The 17,226-nt window shown below is 39.7% G+C and overlaps 1 protein-coding gene across 2 annotated transcripts in view; it reads right to left on the minus strand.

Annotated features, from left to right (window-relative positions):
• tubgcp5 (tubulin gamma complex component 5) overlaps positions 1–17,226 on the minus strand; it is a 77,799-nt gene that overhangs the window by 47,502 nt on the left and 13,071 nt on the right. For both annotated transcript variants that reach the window (XM_043692307.2, XM_043692306.2), the window contains exons 4-7: positions 15,834–15,930; positions 11,288–11,367; positions 2,422–2,557; positions 395–512 (exon numbers count right to left, since the gene is read on the minus strand). In XM_043692307.2, the coding sequence (XP_043548242.2) occupies positions 395–512; positions 2,422–2,557; positions 11,288–11,367; positions 15,834–15,930 (431 nt within the window). The remainder of the gene's footprint in view (positions 1–394; positions 513–2,421; positions 2,558–11,287; positions 11,368–15,833; positions 15,931–17,226) is intronic.

Genomic DNA, 17,226 nt, shown 5'->3' on the forward strand with positions numbered 1-17,226 from the left:
CGACTGTGGCTTTCGGACAATTGAGGTTCCTCTGTAAATAGTGATGAAATTGTCTGAAACTCATGCCTGGTCACAAGGTCCATGGCCCATGGCAGAGCACTTTACAAGAAGGACTGTAAAGTTGAACACTTTTTCTTTACTTCTTAATTTTTCTAATATTCTATGTTTTAGCTTATTTTTCATTGTTTTAAGATGGTGCCAGAGAGTGGTGACACTATGGAACACTTCTTACTGTATTTTGTAACAAAATACAAAACACAATACATAAATCAAATCAAAATTAGAGGGTCTCATCTTCATATATCATGAGCAGCTACAAATCAACATTCTTTTATGATACAGAAAATTGCTGCCCAATATAATTATTAAATAACATTGTTAACTGTTTTCTTACCAGACAGCAGCTAAGTTGGAATGCAGGTGAAAGCTGTGACTAAATTTAGACGATTTGGTTGTCCAGTACTGGGTGACCACATGTTGCTCCAGCCACAAGTTTGCTTCTGGTTCACCAACTAGATCAAGACAAATAATATCATGAATATTGTTTAGCCACTACTTCGGATTTCAATAGTTGAGCGAAAAATAATTGTTTAGAACAGTCTGCAAATGGAAGACTTCACAAAACAGTTCTGTTTTACAGTATTTCCTAGAATTGAAAATGAGACAAAATATCCTGAATAGCAGAAAGGCGATTCACGCAATCCTGACTGGAGACAGAACCATGTGCTTAGATTGTGATGGGCAAGGAGTTGCAAGCCAAAATCTATGGAAAATTAAACTGCAGATTTACATATTAAAACAAAAGATAGCTAGTTGAACAGTTAGAAAGGAACATATTGCATTAGAGATATGGAAAGGGACAGAGAAGGTGTTGCTGTGAAATAAAAGGATGGACTGATATATGCTAGCTACAAGTACAATGCTGGTAAGAAATGGTTCCCAGTTTGAAGAGATGAGCCTTAAGGCTGTTGAAGTAACAAACAGTCACCAAAGGGTGCTAGAAGACTGAGCAGAAAACTTTCAAAGGTACATTGGATCTTTGCACCTGATGTGGCAGGGCAAAGGAAGAAGGCAGGCTGTTGAAAAGCCATTGGTGTATGGAACTGAATACTGAAGTCTAGGTATCTAGTGGGTAGATGGCACAAACAGTCTTTCCTTTTCTTTGAGTTGTCTGTTCTGTAATGTTCAGTTACTGCTAATTTTAGTTTGTTTGTTACAGTGAAAATCTTAAATCTTAAAATCTTGCGATGCTATTCTTTCCACCAGTCAGTAGTTGCCTTTGAAAGTCATCAGTTTATGGGGATTGTAATAACAAAATAAATTCTAGTGTTTTTCAATCTTGTCACATTTTTATATCTATTTTCTGCATACGACAAGGAAATAACACACAACTAGAGTTTTGGCTGTTTCAGAATGGAAGCAATTAGCTGGATGCACAAACACCACCAACTTATTGAGTCTGAAATTTCCAAGCGTGTACAAACATCGAGTGCTCATATATATTTGTAGCCATATACGCAGCTCAAAATTCTCTCTACCTTTCTTTTCCACACTAATTATGTAAAACTGACGCAAGAAGTTTCCTCCAGGGACATGGCTCCTGAAGTACTTGACTCTTTGAAAGGTAAATCAAGATCTTGTAGAACCGAAGAAAATAGGAAAGATCAGACAGAAATGCCGCCAGCTTAGTTAAATAGTTTCTAAGCCTGGGCTTCTCAAAGTGGTGTTTGGGACCTAAAGTGAGGTCACAACCTCTGAGAAAGAAATGGCTGACCACTCCCACACTCCAAATTGCTCTTCCAGATCTTCTCCTCCACCACCTTCATCAACTGTGACAATTCTCAAACTTCAAATTAAGGTCATGACAGAAAAAAAAATTTTGGAGACTGTTCTAACCATTAATGAAAACCTAAATGCTCATCCTGTCACAAAGGTTTTAATGTTCAATTCATATCTATGTTCAGGAGTATATTGCATATTAATATATAGCAGACAAACACATCTCTAAATACAAATACTTGGAAGAGTCCAGTTGAACTACATCTACTTTACAGATGACAGTTTATGTCCCACCCAATATTCTCCACTTCTCTGTTAAATAAATCGATCACAAATCTCTGGGACTCTCTAACATTTCATAAGTAGTCATTTTTCACACAAACTGAAAGTCATCTTCAGTGGTCCCCTATTACCCATAAAATCAGAATTTCAGGATTAAAAAATCAACAGTGAGAATCATTGCTTATTTTTTCTAACTCCTAGTTTTAGATTCACTGCTCAAATTTAACCAGCGCAACACAGACTAGGGATCAAACCTAGGCTCGTCTCGCTGCGCAGTGACTTAGTAAGCCACTGTTCAAAGTAACTTTCTACACGCACTCAGCCCAGCAGGATTAGCACATGGTCTGAAACAAAACATACCCTTTGAAGAGACATGTGATGCAACTTTCTTGAGTTGTGCTTGTTCTTCTGGTGATGTTTTGTCAACTTGAATTCCAGAATCTTCTCTGCTGAGAGACTCCTGGAGCTCTTCTTCACTTTCTTCTTCAGACCACTCCTAAACAATAAAATATTTATATTGCAGTTCAAAGTGTCATTTCAGAGATATAGTGGCTATGGAGGAAAATGAGAACAAAGTTGAATGGGAAAAATATGCAGAAGTGACCAGAAGCTTAGTTGAAAAGGTGGCTTTCATAAAAGAATGCAGTTAGAGCGATATATAACATGAGAAAAGGTTTAAATTGGGTGTTTTAGAGAGAGTAGAACTGAGATTGCTCAAACTTCTGCAACTAAAGGGGGAGAACACTTAGAGGATCAGAACCAGCACGCCCAACTGTAAACGTGGAAACAAAAAGCTATGAAAAGTTGCAGACATGGGATAGATGAGGATATGAAGAATCTTAAATTTACACAGGATTTTAAGTTCAATGTGTCAGGGACAGGGAAGGAGTATATATTTGTTTTCCAAAGTATAGCACAGAATCCAGCCAGCATTCCTTCCAGCAAATTAAAATTGAGACCAAAGAGAAAATGCTGGAAAATCTCAGCAGTCTGGCAGCATCTGTAAGGAGAGAAGAGAGCTGACAAAGGGTCAGTTAGAATTGAAACGTAAGCTCTTTTCTCTCCTTCCAGACCTGCTGAGATTTTCCAGTATTTTCTCTTTTGGTTTCAGATTCCAGCATCCGCAGTAATTTGCTTTTAAAGTAAAATTGAGAGCAGGTGAAGGATGAGACCAGCAATTGTGATATAGAAAGTGGTTGTAAATAACATAATGACAGCCTCTTTAGGGCTTGGACAATGGTAAAGCTGAGTGATGTTGCAGAAAGTAATCTTGATGTGGATAGAATGTGATATTTCAAGTTTAGCTAAGCCACTACACATCAAAGATTAGTGGTTCAAGAAGGCACTTTATCATCACCTTCCCCTGGTCAGTTAACGGTGGACAATAAACAGTGGCTTAGCATGTGTTGCCCACATCTCATGAATGAATATAAAGAAAAATGAGGTATATTCAGCAAAATAATGGGGACAAAGTATCAAATTTTGGAGGATGTGACAAATCAAAGAGTAGAGATAAGGCAATAGAGGAAGATATCAATATGGAAAATGTGACAGGAAAGGTCAGAGAGTACGTTCCAAGAGTAAATCAACAGGTAAGACTTGAGGCTACAAAAACAAAGACAGGTGGCAGGTCAGAAGGTTGGACAAGAAAGAAACAAAAAATGTATTAAGTTTCAAAGCTAAGCATATCAGAAAAAGCTGGCCAGAAATATAGAAGCAGATCGCAACAGTTACTGTAATTTTTTATATACAAAATGTTAATAAAGTGAGCATAGAAACTATTGAAAATGAGACTGGAGAATTATTAATAGAAAACAAGGAATGCAGATGGAACAGGAATTTGTACCAGACTTCACCATAGAGGGTTCCGGTATACATTAGAAGCAGCGATAAGTCAAGAATTGGAAGCAAAGGAAGAACTCAGGAAAATCACAATCTCAGAAATGATATTGAATAAAATGTTGGAGCCACAGGCTGACAAGTGGCCAGATCCTGGTAGAATTCACTGTTGGGTCTGAAAAGAAGTGACTAGCAAATTATTGTTGCATTTACTTTTCCAAAACTCCACTGATTCAGGGACAGTTCCAGTAGATTTGAAGATAATAAATGTGAGTCCTTCATTCAAAAAGGGAGAAAGTGGGAAATTTCAGGACAATTAAACTAACATCCATCATTGGGAAAATTTTAGAAACTTTATTAAAGAAGTTATAGCAGGGCACTTAACAAGTTTGAAGCATTCAGGCAAAGTCAACATTGTTTTGTGAAAGGAAAATCATGTTTGACCAATCTAGTTCTTTGGGGAGACGGCACATGCTGTGCATAAAGGGAAACAAGATTTCCGGAAGGTATTTGATAAGATACAGTATTAAAGGTCACTGCAGAAAATAAATGTTCATGGTGTAAGGGATAGCATATTGGCATGTACATAGGGTGGATGGCTAACAGAAAACAAAAAATAGCACAAATGGATCTTTTTCAGGTTGGCAAGAATGTAACAAATGGTTACTACCTTTGGTCCTAGAATCATAACTGTTTACAATTGATGTAAGTGAATTAGATGAAAGGAGAGAATACATGAATGCCAAGTTTGCCAATGACAGAAAGATAGATAGGAAAGTAAGTTGTCAAGAGCACCTAAGGAGTTATGCAACCATAAAGAAAAGGTTAAGTGAGTGGCGAAAGGTGTGGAATTTCAATATAGTGTGGAAAACTTCGAAATTATCCATTTTCGGAGGAAGATTAAAAAATAAATATATTGTCTTAGTGGCGCAAGACTACAGATTTGGGAGATTAAAAAGAAAGAATAGTACAGCACAAGAACAGGCCCTTCAGCCCACTAAAACCGCACTGACACATGACGTCTTTCTAAACTAAATACCTTCTGCCTCTGTGGTCCATATCCCTCCATTTCCTGCCTATACATATTGCTGTCAAGATGCCTCTTAAACATTGCTGTTGTGGTGCTTCCACTTCCTCCTCCAGTAGCATGTTTCAGGTAACTTTGTGTAAAAAACTTTCCCCTTATACCTCAACCTTATGAGCCCTAGTAATGTACATTCCTCCCCAGGGAAAAACGCTCTGACTATCCATTCTGTCCATGCCTCTCATAAGTTTGTAAACCTGAGTTCTCCTCAAAACCAGGCAACATCCTGGTAAACCTTTCTTGCACCCTTTCTAAAGCTTCCTAATCTTTCAGCTGGTGTGATGACCAGAACTATATGTAGTATTCCAAGTGTGGCCTAATTAAAATTCTATACAGCTGCAATATGACTTGCCAATTTTTATACTTTATGCCCCCACCAATGAAGGCAAGCATGCCATATGCTTTCTTGACCATCTTACTCACTTGTGTTGCCACTTTCAGGCTACTATAGACCTGTACACCTAGGTGTCTCTGTACAGAACATAGAACATAAAGCGCAGTACAGGCCCTTCGGCCCTCGATGTTGCGCTGCACTGTCTTACTAATCTTACTAATACGTACTATTCCATGTACGTCCGTATGCCTGTCCAATGACGACTTAAATGCACTTAAACTTGGTGAATCGACTACCGTTACAGGCAAAGCATTCCATACCCTTACTACTCTGAGTAAAGAAACTACCTCTGACATCTGTCTTATAGCTATCTCCCCTCACTTTAAAGTTGTGTCCCCTCATGTTTGCCATTCCCATACTTGGAAAAAGACTCTCCCTGTCCACCCTATCTAACCCTCTGATTAACTTGTATGTCTCTATTAAGTCACCTCTCAACCTTCTTCTCTCTAACGAGAACAGCCTTTCCCCGTAAGACATTCCTTCCATACCAGGCAACATCCTAGTAAATCTCCTCTGCAACCTTTCCAACGCTTCCACATTTTTGTTATAATGCGGTGACCAGAACTGTACACAATATTCCAAGTGTGGCCGTACCAGAGCTTTGTACAGCTGCAGCATAACCTCTTGGTTCTGGAACTCAATCCTTCTATTAATAAAGGCCAAAACACTGTATGACTTCTTAACAACCCTGTCAATCTGGGTGGCAACTTTCAGGGATCTGTGTACAGAGACACCGAGATCTCTTTGCTCATCTGCACTCCCAAGAATCTTACCATTAGCCCAGTACTTTGTATTCCGATTACTCCGTCCAAAGTGTATCACCTCACATTTGTCCACATTAAACTCCATTTGCCACCTCTCAGCCCAGCTCTGCATCCTATCTATGTCTCTCTGCAACCTACTACATCCTTCGTCACTATCCACAACTCCACCGACCTTATTGTCATCTGCAAATTTACTAACCAACTCTTCTAAGCCCTCATCCAGGTCATTTATAAAAATGACAAACAGCAGTGGACCCAACACCAACCCTTGCAGTACGCCGCTAGTAATTGGACACCAAGATTAACATTTGTTAATGTTTCTAAGAGTTCTGTCATTTATTGTCTGCTTTCATCCTGCATTAGACTTTCCAAAAAGCATCACCTCACATTTGTCTGGATTAGATTCCATCTACCATTTTTCTGCTCAATTCTCCAGCCTATCTTCCTCACTATCTGTAGCTCCCCCGATTCTTTGTGTCGTTCGCAAATTTACTAATCAGACCATCTAGATTCTCCTCCAAATCATTTCACAAATCACAGGAGTCCCAGCATTGATCCTTACGGAACACAACTGGTCACAGATTTGCAGTCAGTAAAACACTTTTTCACCACTACTCTGTCTTCTATGAGCAAGCCAGTTCTGTATCCATCTTAGCAGCTCACTGTAGATCCCATGTGACTTTACTTTTTGCATCAGCTTGTTATGAGGGACCTTGTCAAAGGCCTTGCTAAAGTCCATGTTGATAACTTCCACCGCCCTGCCCTCATCAGTCATCTTTGTCACTAGCAAATAATTAAGAAAGCTAATAGAATATTTTAATACAAGAGAAATTAAATACATAAGTAGGGAGGTTAGCCTTAAGTTATAAAGGGCACTGCTGAGACCACACCTGGAGTCCTCTGCACAGTACTGGCCATCTTACTTAAGCAAGGACGTAAATGTTTTGCAAGCAAGTCTGAGAAGGCTTACCAGGCTAATAGCTAGACTGAGTGGGTCAACGTTTGAGGAAAAATTGAACAAGCTAGATGTGTACCTGATGGATTTTAGAAAAGTAAGAGGTAACTTGACTGAAACAAGAAGATGGAATATAATGTGGGAAGACGTCAGGTTACACACTTTGGCAAGAACAACAGAGAAGCTGAATGTAATTTAAATGGAGAAACACTGTGGAAACTTGTAGCACTGATGGATTTGGTAGATCTTGTGCATAAATCACAAAAAAGTGAGGATACAAGTTCAATGGGTCAAATTAAATGCAAATGGAATGCTGGCCTTTATTTAAAAGCAAGTGGAGCACAAGAATAGGAAGATCTTGTTAAATCTAAACATGGTGCTAACACCACATTTAGAATGTTGTGAACAGTTTTGGACCCCTTTTCTAAGGGGAGATATACTATCATTTGTGAAAATACAAAGAAGGCTCACTAGGTTGATTCCAGGTATTGAGGGATTTTCTTATGAAGAGAGGTTGGGTAGGTTGGCACTTACTTCAGTTTAGAAGAATTAGGGTCATTAAGTATATTTCAGGCTGAGATAGACTTGTAATCATTACAACAGGACCTGGACCAGATGGGCCAATGGAGCGAGAAGTGGCAGATGGAGTTTAATTCAGATAAATGCGAGGTGCTGCATTTTGGGAAAGCAAATCTTAGCAGGACTTATACACTTAATGGTAAGGTCCAAGAGACCTTGGACTGCAGGTTCATAGCTCCTTGAAAGTGGAGTCACAGGTAGATAGGATAGTGAAGGAGGCGTTTGGAGGCATTTCCTTTAGTGGTCAGAGTATTGAGTACAGAGTTGGGAGGTCATGTTGCAGCTGTACAGGACACTGGTTGGACCACTGTTAGAATATTGTATTCAATTCTGGTCTCCCTCCTATCAGAAAGATGTTGTGAAACTTGAAAGGGTTCAAAAAAGATTTACAAGGACGTTGCCAGGGTTGGAGGATTTGAGCTATAGGGAAAGACTGAAAAGGCTGGGGCTGTTTTCCCTGGAGCGTCAGAGGCTGAGGGGTGACCTTATAGAGGTTTACAAAATTATGAGGGGCATGGATAGGATAAATAGACAAAGTCTTTTCCCTGGGATCGGGGAGTCCAGAACTAGAGGGCATAGGTTTAGGATGAGAGGGGAAAGATATAAAAGAGACCTAAGGGACAACATTTTCACGCAGAGGGTGGTACGTGTATGGAACAAGCTGCCAGAGGATGTGGTGGAGGCTGGTACAATTGCAACATTTAAGAGGCATTTGGATGAGTATATGAATAGGAAGGGTTTGGAGGGATATGGGCCGGGTGCTGGCAGGTGGGACTAAATTGGGTTGGAATATCTAGTCGGCATGGACAGGTTGGACCAAAGGGTCTGTTTCCATGCTGTACATCTCTATGACTCTAGGTGTGACAATGTAAACTTCTAAACTTTAACTTCATGAATTGAAAGAATAAGAAATTATTTTTTTCTTGGAAAAATTGTTTCTCAAGATGAAAGTGACAAAGACAAGCTATTAACCAAAGACTGAAAGCAACGAGTGAACTAACCATCCCTGGAAAGAAGCAACATAAACAATGTTTCCAGGGAGAAAGGAGATCACAACTGCTTTGACACCTGCTTGATAAATTAGATCTTTATTGCTAGAAAGGACAACTTATTGCCCTGCAGAAGAATTTAGGAAGTTAATTGCAGGAAAAGCTGTGTTTAACAAAGAACAGAAGAGCTACTTCTGATAAAAGGGGTAAGACACAGCTTTGAGGTCTCCAGGAAAGGTAATCAATGTTGGGGACAAATTATGAATGTCACATTAGAAACTTGAAAGGGAGAAAATTGTATAAGAATTCAACATCAGAACAAGCCAGTAACAGAACTCCGAAGAACAACACTGCACAAGGATCAAACCCTGGAGACTTCCAGAGTCAGACACTGTTGGTGAAATCGTGGCCTGATTCCCTCACTATTCAGGTAATAGCTAAATTGGGTTGTGAGGTAACTGCTTTCTTGAGGGATGAAGGGCTTCTGCCCGAAATGACGATTCTCCTGCTCCTTGGATGCTACCTAAACAGCTGCATTTTTCCAGCAACGCACTGTCGACATTGCTTACTTGAGGGGTCTTATTTTGGTTGGTACATACAATAAAGTTTAAATCATTGTTTCAGTACTTGACTGTGAGATTTGATAATACCGAGCCAAATTAAAAAGGTAGCTTGTGGTGATTTACCCACATCAAGGGTATCAATAGATATGGAGAATAAACAAGAAAGTGGAGTTGAGGATTATCAGATCAAACACGATCTCCTTGAATGGCAGAACAGACTCAATGTACTAATTGGCCTACTTCTGCTGCTAAGTATTATAGTCTCCGGAAACAAAAGGATGAAAAGTTATTATGGGTAGGCAAGAATTTGGATTTGGGGTTATAATCATATCAAGCAAAGCAGGCTTGTGTGATTGAATGGATGACTCTTATTCCTTGTTTGTATGTTTCTAAATTACTGAAAAAAACTAAAGGCTCTGTATCTGAATGTGCAGTGTGTTCAGAACAAAACAGATTAACTGAAAGCATAATATGATCTAAATAATTATGATCTGATAGCCGCTAACTTCAGAGACATTGCTGCAAGGTGACATAGTTTAAGATCTGAATATTGAAGAGTGCAAGACATTTAGGAACAAGAAACTAGGAAAAGGTGAAGGGGTGATTGATGGTATTTGTGAAATAGACCCAAGTCCAAGAAATCAGGATGCAACAATATTTTAGGTAGAGATACAGAAAAATTAAAGCAAGAACACATTTGTAGGAGTGGTATACATCTGTTGTATCTGCTACAGTATGTTGGAGTAAGAGGTGACTTGATCAAAATGTATAACATCCTGAAGTATCCCAATAGTGTGGCTATCAATAGAATGTTTCTTTGTGTCGAAGAATCTAGAACTAGAGATCACCATTTGAAAATAAGGGGACGGGGGCTATTTAAGACACTGATGAGGCTATTTTTATTGCTCTAAGGTGCCAAGTGTCATTCTCAAAAGGCAGTAGAAATAGCATCTTTAAATATTTTTAAAAGAGAGTTGGATAGATTCTTGATAACGAAGGAGGTGAAAGGTTTGCAGGGGGAAACAGAAACATGGAGTTGAGGTTATAATCCGATCGACCATGATTTTTGAGTGCAATGGAGCAAATTTGGGAAGGGCGATGGCTTATTCCTTCTTTGAATTCTCATGTTCATACTCCAACCTAATTAAAGAAGCTAATTGCAAACATTTAAAAGTCAATCTTATTGCCTTTCCAAATGTTGACACATCTATGTAAGCAACATAGTTGAATAGAATTTTAATTGATTCCTAAATTAAACAAGCTGATCCCCTATAGATTTTAACAAAGAGTGATGGATATAGCCCATTGTTAAGGGCTGTTGTGACATAGTGACAGTGTGTCTCGCTCTAAGCCAGGAGACCCAGGTTCAAGTCCCACCTACTCCAGCGATATGTCTGAACATGTTGATTAGAAAATATCTTTAATTCCATGGTTATATATTAACAGAATTTTATGAGAAGACCAAGGACTTCATGAGAATGAACTCAGCACATTTCTGATCAGCTCATCAGAAGTATGACAATCTAAAAGTTATGTAGAGAAAACCCCAAATTTAAAATCCAACAAACAATAAAATTTAGTGGGCAGGGTCAGGCAGTAACGTAAGTGACTGGTTAAATTCCTCAAATTGTGTCATGGTAATTTAACCATGAGCTTGTATGCTTAAACAGAAAAGGAGGGCAAAATATACTCAACACATACAAAAAATGATCAAAATATTTATTTCCAGGTAACATGTTGGAAATCAATGCAACATTTATTGGGACATCTGGAATAGGCCGATTGGCCCTTCAACCTGCTCCACCATTGAATAATTAAGTAGAATGCAAGTTGTCAGCAATTTTAAACAGAGTTGTGTACCTTAGCTCCATATCTTAGGAAAACAGCAGAGAATTTCCCCTTTCTTAGAGAGAGTAAGTATTATAAAAGGCTGCACACACATACCTTTCAGTAGTGACTCTATAGATGCCCAAAAAAATGCAAGTTGCCTTCCAACTCGAAAAGCACAGCAAGAGCCAATGGACAAAAGAATAGAATAAAATTCAGGTAGGTTACTCACTGGAGTGTCTGGATATGGGCCGATATCAATTTCTTCACCTTCCATTAGGTATTTCCCCCAGTCAAAATCATCTTGTTGCACTACACAAAAACAACACACTTCAGTCAGTGCAACAGTAAGTTGCATTTTATCTAAAGTTCTTGTTCTTGATTAAATTTCTTAAAAAACCTTACTTCTCCACTTTTTTGTAACATATAGTGCCATACCTCGACTTAATGTCTTTCTAACTGCAGCCTCTTTTGCAAATTCACCTTTCCCTTACCATTTGCAGCTCTGGATTCAGACCTTAGTCTCATTCTTCAATGTGAACATTCATTAAGACCTGCCTTAAAATCCATCTTTTTGTTCAAGCTCTCTTCTACCAATCAAGAATTAAGTATTCCCCTGACACCCTCCAATTCACCATCTGCTGCTGTCCTTCCAGTCTGCATTTTGTAATTTCCTTTCAAACTCTCTTGCATCAGTACCCTAGTCTATTTCCAAAATATTTTGAAAAAGCCAACATTTCGGCTATGTCTGGTTTCTATTTACGCCCTACTTTGCTTCACCTTGAGTTTCTACATACCTCTGAGGAGAAAGTGAGGTTTGCAGATGCTGGAGATCAGAGCTGAAAATGTGTTGCTGGAACAGCGCAGCAGGTCAGGCAGCATCCAGGGAACAGGAGAATCGACGTTTTGGGCACAAGCCCTTCTTGAAGAAGGGCTTGTGCCCGAAACGTCGATTCTCCTGTTCCCTGGATGCTGCCTGACCTGCTGCGCTGTTCCAGCAACACATTTTCAGCTTTCTACATACCTCCCTTTGGAATATATTCAGTTGGAAGTTATACAATTGCATGTAGCATAACAATGAATAAAAAAGTTAAGCAAAGTAATTTCTTCTCTTCATAATGGATCCATCATCATCTAATTATGCACTTCTGATTTAATATTATTTAACACTTGGCAACTGTCATCAGTGATTATCATGGCAAATTTAATATTAATTATATTCCATTGCCCAAGTACGTATTTTTTCATTGGCAAGACTGCAGAAACCCATCTGCGAAAGAAATGGAAGCTCAAGAAAAAAAATACAAAAAAAAAGGAACAGATCATCAGACCAAAATGAAGACAAAAAAATGAAAACATCAAGAATAATTAACAAGGAAGGAAGCACTCCTTCAAAGAATCAGACCAGGAAATAAAAAGGGATTCTTGAGGTATTTTTTAAGGGACATACGAAATCTTCCCCAAAACAGGAATAGAAGATTAAGAATATTAACACAGATGTGCAAATTATTTTGCCATTTTAAAAAAAAGAGCTTTAGAATTCAAATTCAACACATACAGAGGAACCTCGATTATCCGAATACCAATTATCCGAAAATCGGATTATCCAAAGGAGATCTTGAGGTCCCGGTGGAAACATTACAGTGTTCCCAACAGTGATCGCGTCTTTTGTTTACAGTGATTAAACAGGCACCGTCTCCAAATGACTGACCGCCCACACCCTCTCTCTCCCCGCACTTTCCCTGGAGTTCTACAGAGGGGTGTACCCTACACCTTCCCCAGATAATCTCAAATGTGGAACCTATCAAAAAATTGCAGTAAAAAGTTGCGTGTGTGTGTGCGTTATTTGGAGACCTACCCCACAAAGGCAGCAGCAACAGCAGTCTTGTTGTTGGTGTCCAATCCAGCTGCCCCAGAGAGGGGGCGGGTGTGTACGGGGTTGGGAGGCAGTTGGTGGGTGGTGTTGGACGGGGTTGGGGGCAGGGGGACATTCTTGCACGGAGTCGGGGGGGGGGGCACGGTGTTGGGGGCGGGTGTTAAAAGGGTTGGGGGAGGCGTGTTGGGGGCAGGGGGCAGTGCTGGATGGGTTGGGAGTGGGGGTCAGTGTTGGATGGAGTCGGAGGTGAGGGCGGGGTTGAATGGTGTTGGGGCGGGGGGGGCAGGGTTGAATGGTGTTGGGAGTGGGGGACGGTGTTGGACAGAGTCAGGGGTGGAAGGATGGGATTGAATGGTGTTGGGGCGGGGTTGGACAGGTTTGGGGCTGGGAGCGGTGTAGGGGGCAGGGCAGGGTTGAACAGGATTGGGGGCAGGACGGTGTTGGACAGGGTGGGGGATGGAGAGGGTGGGGTCTTGCGAGCTGTGCTGCTGCTGCAGTCTCCTGAACAGGGAGTAGACTTTAAAAACTCTAAGCCCCAGAGCAAAGGCATTTATTCAATTAGCCGAATATCCAAATGAAATAGTGCCCTCCCATTAAGTTCGGATAATCGAGGTCCCCCTGTAATTTGGTTGTGATGTGACAATACTATGGCTTTAAGAGGTATACAGAACAACCTCGATTATCTGAATGAGATGGGTGGGGAGTATTCTGTTCGGGTAATTGATTGTTCAGATAATGGATGGTTCAGATAATGAATAGCGTTTTTATGGGACCTTAAGATTTTGTTTGGATAATCCGAAATTCGGATAACTGATGCTTGGATAATCAAGGTTGTTCTGTATTTTGTCCTGGATATTTTTGCAGTGAGGTTTTGAGCCAGAAGTTCTGAGCTGTTAGTTCTAAGCCAATAAAGTAAACAGCTTGAGAAACCTTGGAGACCTTTTTGTTAAAAATGGAACAACAGAAACAGCAGGAATGGATGGAGTCTGACTCTCACAGAATCAGGGTTTTAATTTAGTTTTTAGTAGTTGTTGGAGTTTTGAAGTTGGTTGTGAAAGCTACCATATCTCTCTCTCTCTCTCTCTCTCCCTCTCTCTCTGTCTGCCAAAAACTTCTCTTGGTGTTCTTTTCTCCTGAACCGGAGAAACATTGCAAGTGAGACAATATATTTTACTGAATTTGCCTTTGCCGAGGATGTGTTTATGGGATGTTACTATATTGGAACAGTTGCTATTTAGTAGTTAAGTAATCCATTATTCTGTTAAGTTTTCCAATAGAATTGAAATTATATTAATCCTTCTTCCTTTCCTTTGTATTTTAACTGTACTGTAACAATAAAGTGTGTTTTACTTAAAGCCGAGTAGTGTAACCTATTGAATTACTGGAACAACTTGCCTTTAAATATATTAAAAATTATGGTCTCAGCTACCTCCCTGATATATTTGAAGGGTTTGGTCTGATCCATACAGTGCTAAAGGGAGAACATTTCTTCCGTACTTTTACATTTTTGGGGTAAAAGTATAATAAGCACTTCATTTACAGTCAACATTGCCCCAGTTTATTTCAGCTTCATCCAAAGGAATAAGACAGCTTTGGAACAGGAGAGAAGCAAAGAGAGATGAAGCTGAATCTCTTCAAGATTACATCATTGCTGCAAAGTTATATAACAGGGTAGTTATATAACTAACAGTTAGATGTCAAAGAAATCATCCTTAACTCAGCAGGTAATTGAAGGACTTTTAACCAATCCAAGCATGGCAGGAAGAACTTGAACCCACAACTACCATTGTGCCACAAGACACTCAAATCAGAAACATTTACAACAAGAGTCAGCAGACATTCAAAACCATATGGGGAGACTCCAATGGATTTCAAACCTATCATTTGGCTCCAACCACAGGCTGCTAGATGTTTTCAATCAACTCATTATGACGTGTTATGACACACTCTGAGCGTGTGGTAGGGAAACAGCCAACACAGATCCCATTGGGGGTAAATTTAGAAACATAATTGAAAAACTAGACAAGTTCAGGATCGTGTGGCAAAATAGATCATAATGTGGTGCAATTTTCAGGATGTGCATCAATTTTTTTCTGCAGTCTTCGTTCAGGTAATGCAGAAAGTGAAATATTGCAGCAAACGTTTGTGTGAAATAAAAATGGAGTACAAAACTATCTTCTCAGATTGTAGGAACTTTTGACAGACACTCAAAATCTAATGACAGGTTCTAAGTCTTAAAACTTTAACTTTCTGTTCCTTCTTCCAATTCCATCCTAACATTTGGCAGTTTTATTTATTTTTTAAAAAGTGAAATCAAAGTTAAAAATAATAGCAACACCTATTCATGCTAAAAATAGATATTTATATTTGAGGAGCGTAACATTTAACTCTCAGAACAGATGCACACTGAATAAAATTAGCCCAAATTTCTCAATGCCATTTTCAATCACTTCAATTACAGCAAACCTTTTATTGACTCGCATCTATGGGACCAGCAGTGTGACAGTTAATCAAATATTCCAGTTGATCAAGAGGTCCACATGATCAATGTGATAACACTCACTACGTAATAGAAACGCAATGCAGGGGTATACACAGTGTTACACTTTGTTTATGACATAAATCACTTACACAAAATTGCAACTTTGCCTTAAATAAAACTTGCTGGCAGACAGCTTTCTTACTCACACCCCCAACTGACTACCTGGACATCGTGGAGATCACAATAATACAGTAAACATCTGGTACTTCAGGTATAGAATTTTTGCTGGTTTGTCGAGAGTGCCAGTTCAGGAGTGCTGGTTAAAACAAAGTTTGCTGTACTTCAAGGACTGACATTGCTGATATAGCAAACTGTTCAACCAAATTCACAAATGAATAAAGGAATGATGCAATGACTCACCCTCTTCCTTCTGTCTTGTCTTCTCAGTGTACTGAGAATTAGCTGGTGAATCAGAAAGCGCCAATAAAAAGGAAAGTATTGCATAGTGTTCCTGGGTCTGCAACAATAATTTGAAAGGAAGACACTTCATGTTAATTTTATCGGAATATGTTACATAAAAATAAACCTTTCAGATAAAAATTGCAAGTCATCAGTGCATGTTTCAAGGGATTAAGAACAAATGCTGACACTAAATATAAAATCCTCAACTTTTATTAAAATGAATAACTTTACCCCTAATTCTCTCAAAGACTGAAGCAGTACAGTAAATATAAAAATTGAGGATGCTGTAAATCAGAAACAAAAACAAAATTTGCAGGAAAGACTTAACAGGTCTTGCAGCACCTGTGAAGAGAAATCACGGTCATCGGACCTAAAACGTTAACTTTGACTTCTCTTCACAGATGCTGCCAGACCTGCTGAGCTTTGCCAGCAAGTTCTGTTTTTGCGACTGCTGAAGTAGTGATACTCTAAGGGGATCAGCTGACTATCAAACCAAGGACTTTCTCTTTCTACACTACTCTGTTATTCATTTGCCTTTCTAATGTCCATCCCTATCCTAAAAGGGACTGAGTTTTTCATTGATATATTTAATCCAATAAGCACTGCTCAGGTGTGAGCCTCAACAAATGCATTTTTTCAACCAGGTTTATTGGAACCAAGCACATTATCCATTCGAGTCACTGGGTGATTCCCTGTGCCCACCTTTGATGTGTTTGGTAGTATTGGGGCATTTAATAAAGCAAGACTGCTTGATGTTGATCTCACCACCTCCCTCCCATTAAGTCTGTGGTGAGCCTCCCCATTCTACTGCCAAACGAAGCTGAATGGTGAATTAGTGCCACTGTGCTTCATCAAGGAATCTAACATCCAAAGGAAGGCTCAATAATACCCATCCATTGCCAACCTCATTCACTTCTGGCCTGGGATCCATTAATAACCCTAGGCCTCAGATAAGTGTAGTGTCAACTGCGGCTACTAACACCCCAGCGGCCTGCTATTCAATACAGCAAGGTAAAAACAATGACTGCAGATGCTGGAAACCAGATTCTGGATTAGTGGTGCTGGAAGAGCACGGCAGTTCAGGCAGCATCCAAGGAGCTTCGAAATCGACGTTTCGGGCAAAAGCCCTTCATCAGGAATAAAGGCAGTGAGCCTGAAGCGTGGAGAGATAAGCTAGAGGAGGGTGGGGGTGGGGAGAAAGTAGCATAGAGTACAATGGGTGAGTGGGGGAGGGGATGAAGGTGATAGGTCAGGGAGGAGAGGGTGGAGTGGATAGGTGGAAAAGGAGATAGGCAGGTAGGACAAGTCCGGACAAGTCATGGGGACAGTGCTGAGCTGGAAGTATGGAACT

The sequence above is a fragment of the Chiloscyllium plagiosum genome, unplaced genomic scaffold (assembly GCF_037043375.1).
Source record: "Chiloscyllium plagiosum isolate Xiang-an unplaced genomic scaffold, Cpla_swu_hap1 HiC_scaffold_6, whole genome shotgun sequence".
NCBI classification, from domain to species: Eukaryota; Metazoa; Chordata; class Chondrichthyes; order Orectolobiformes; family Hemiscylliidae; genus Chiloscyllium; species Chiloscyllium plagiosum.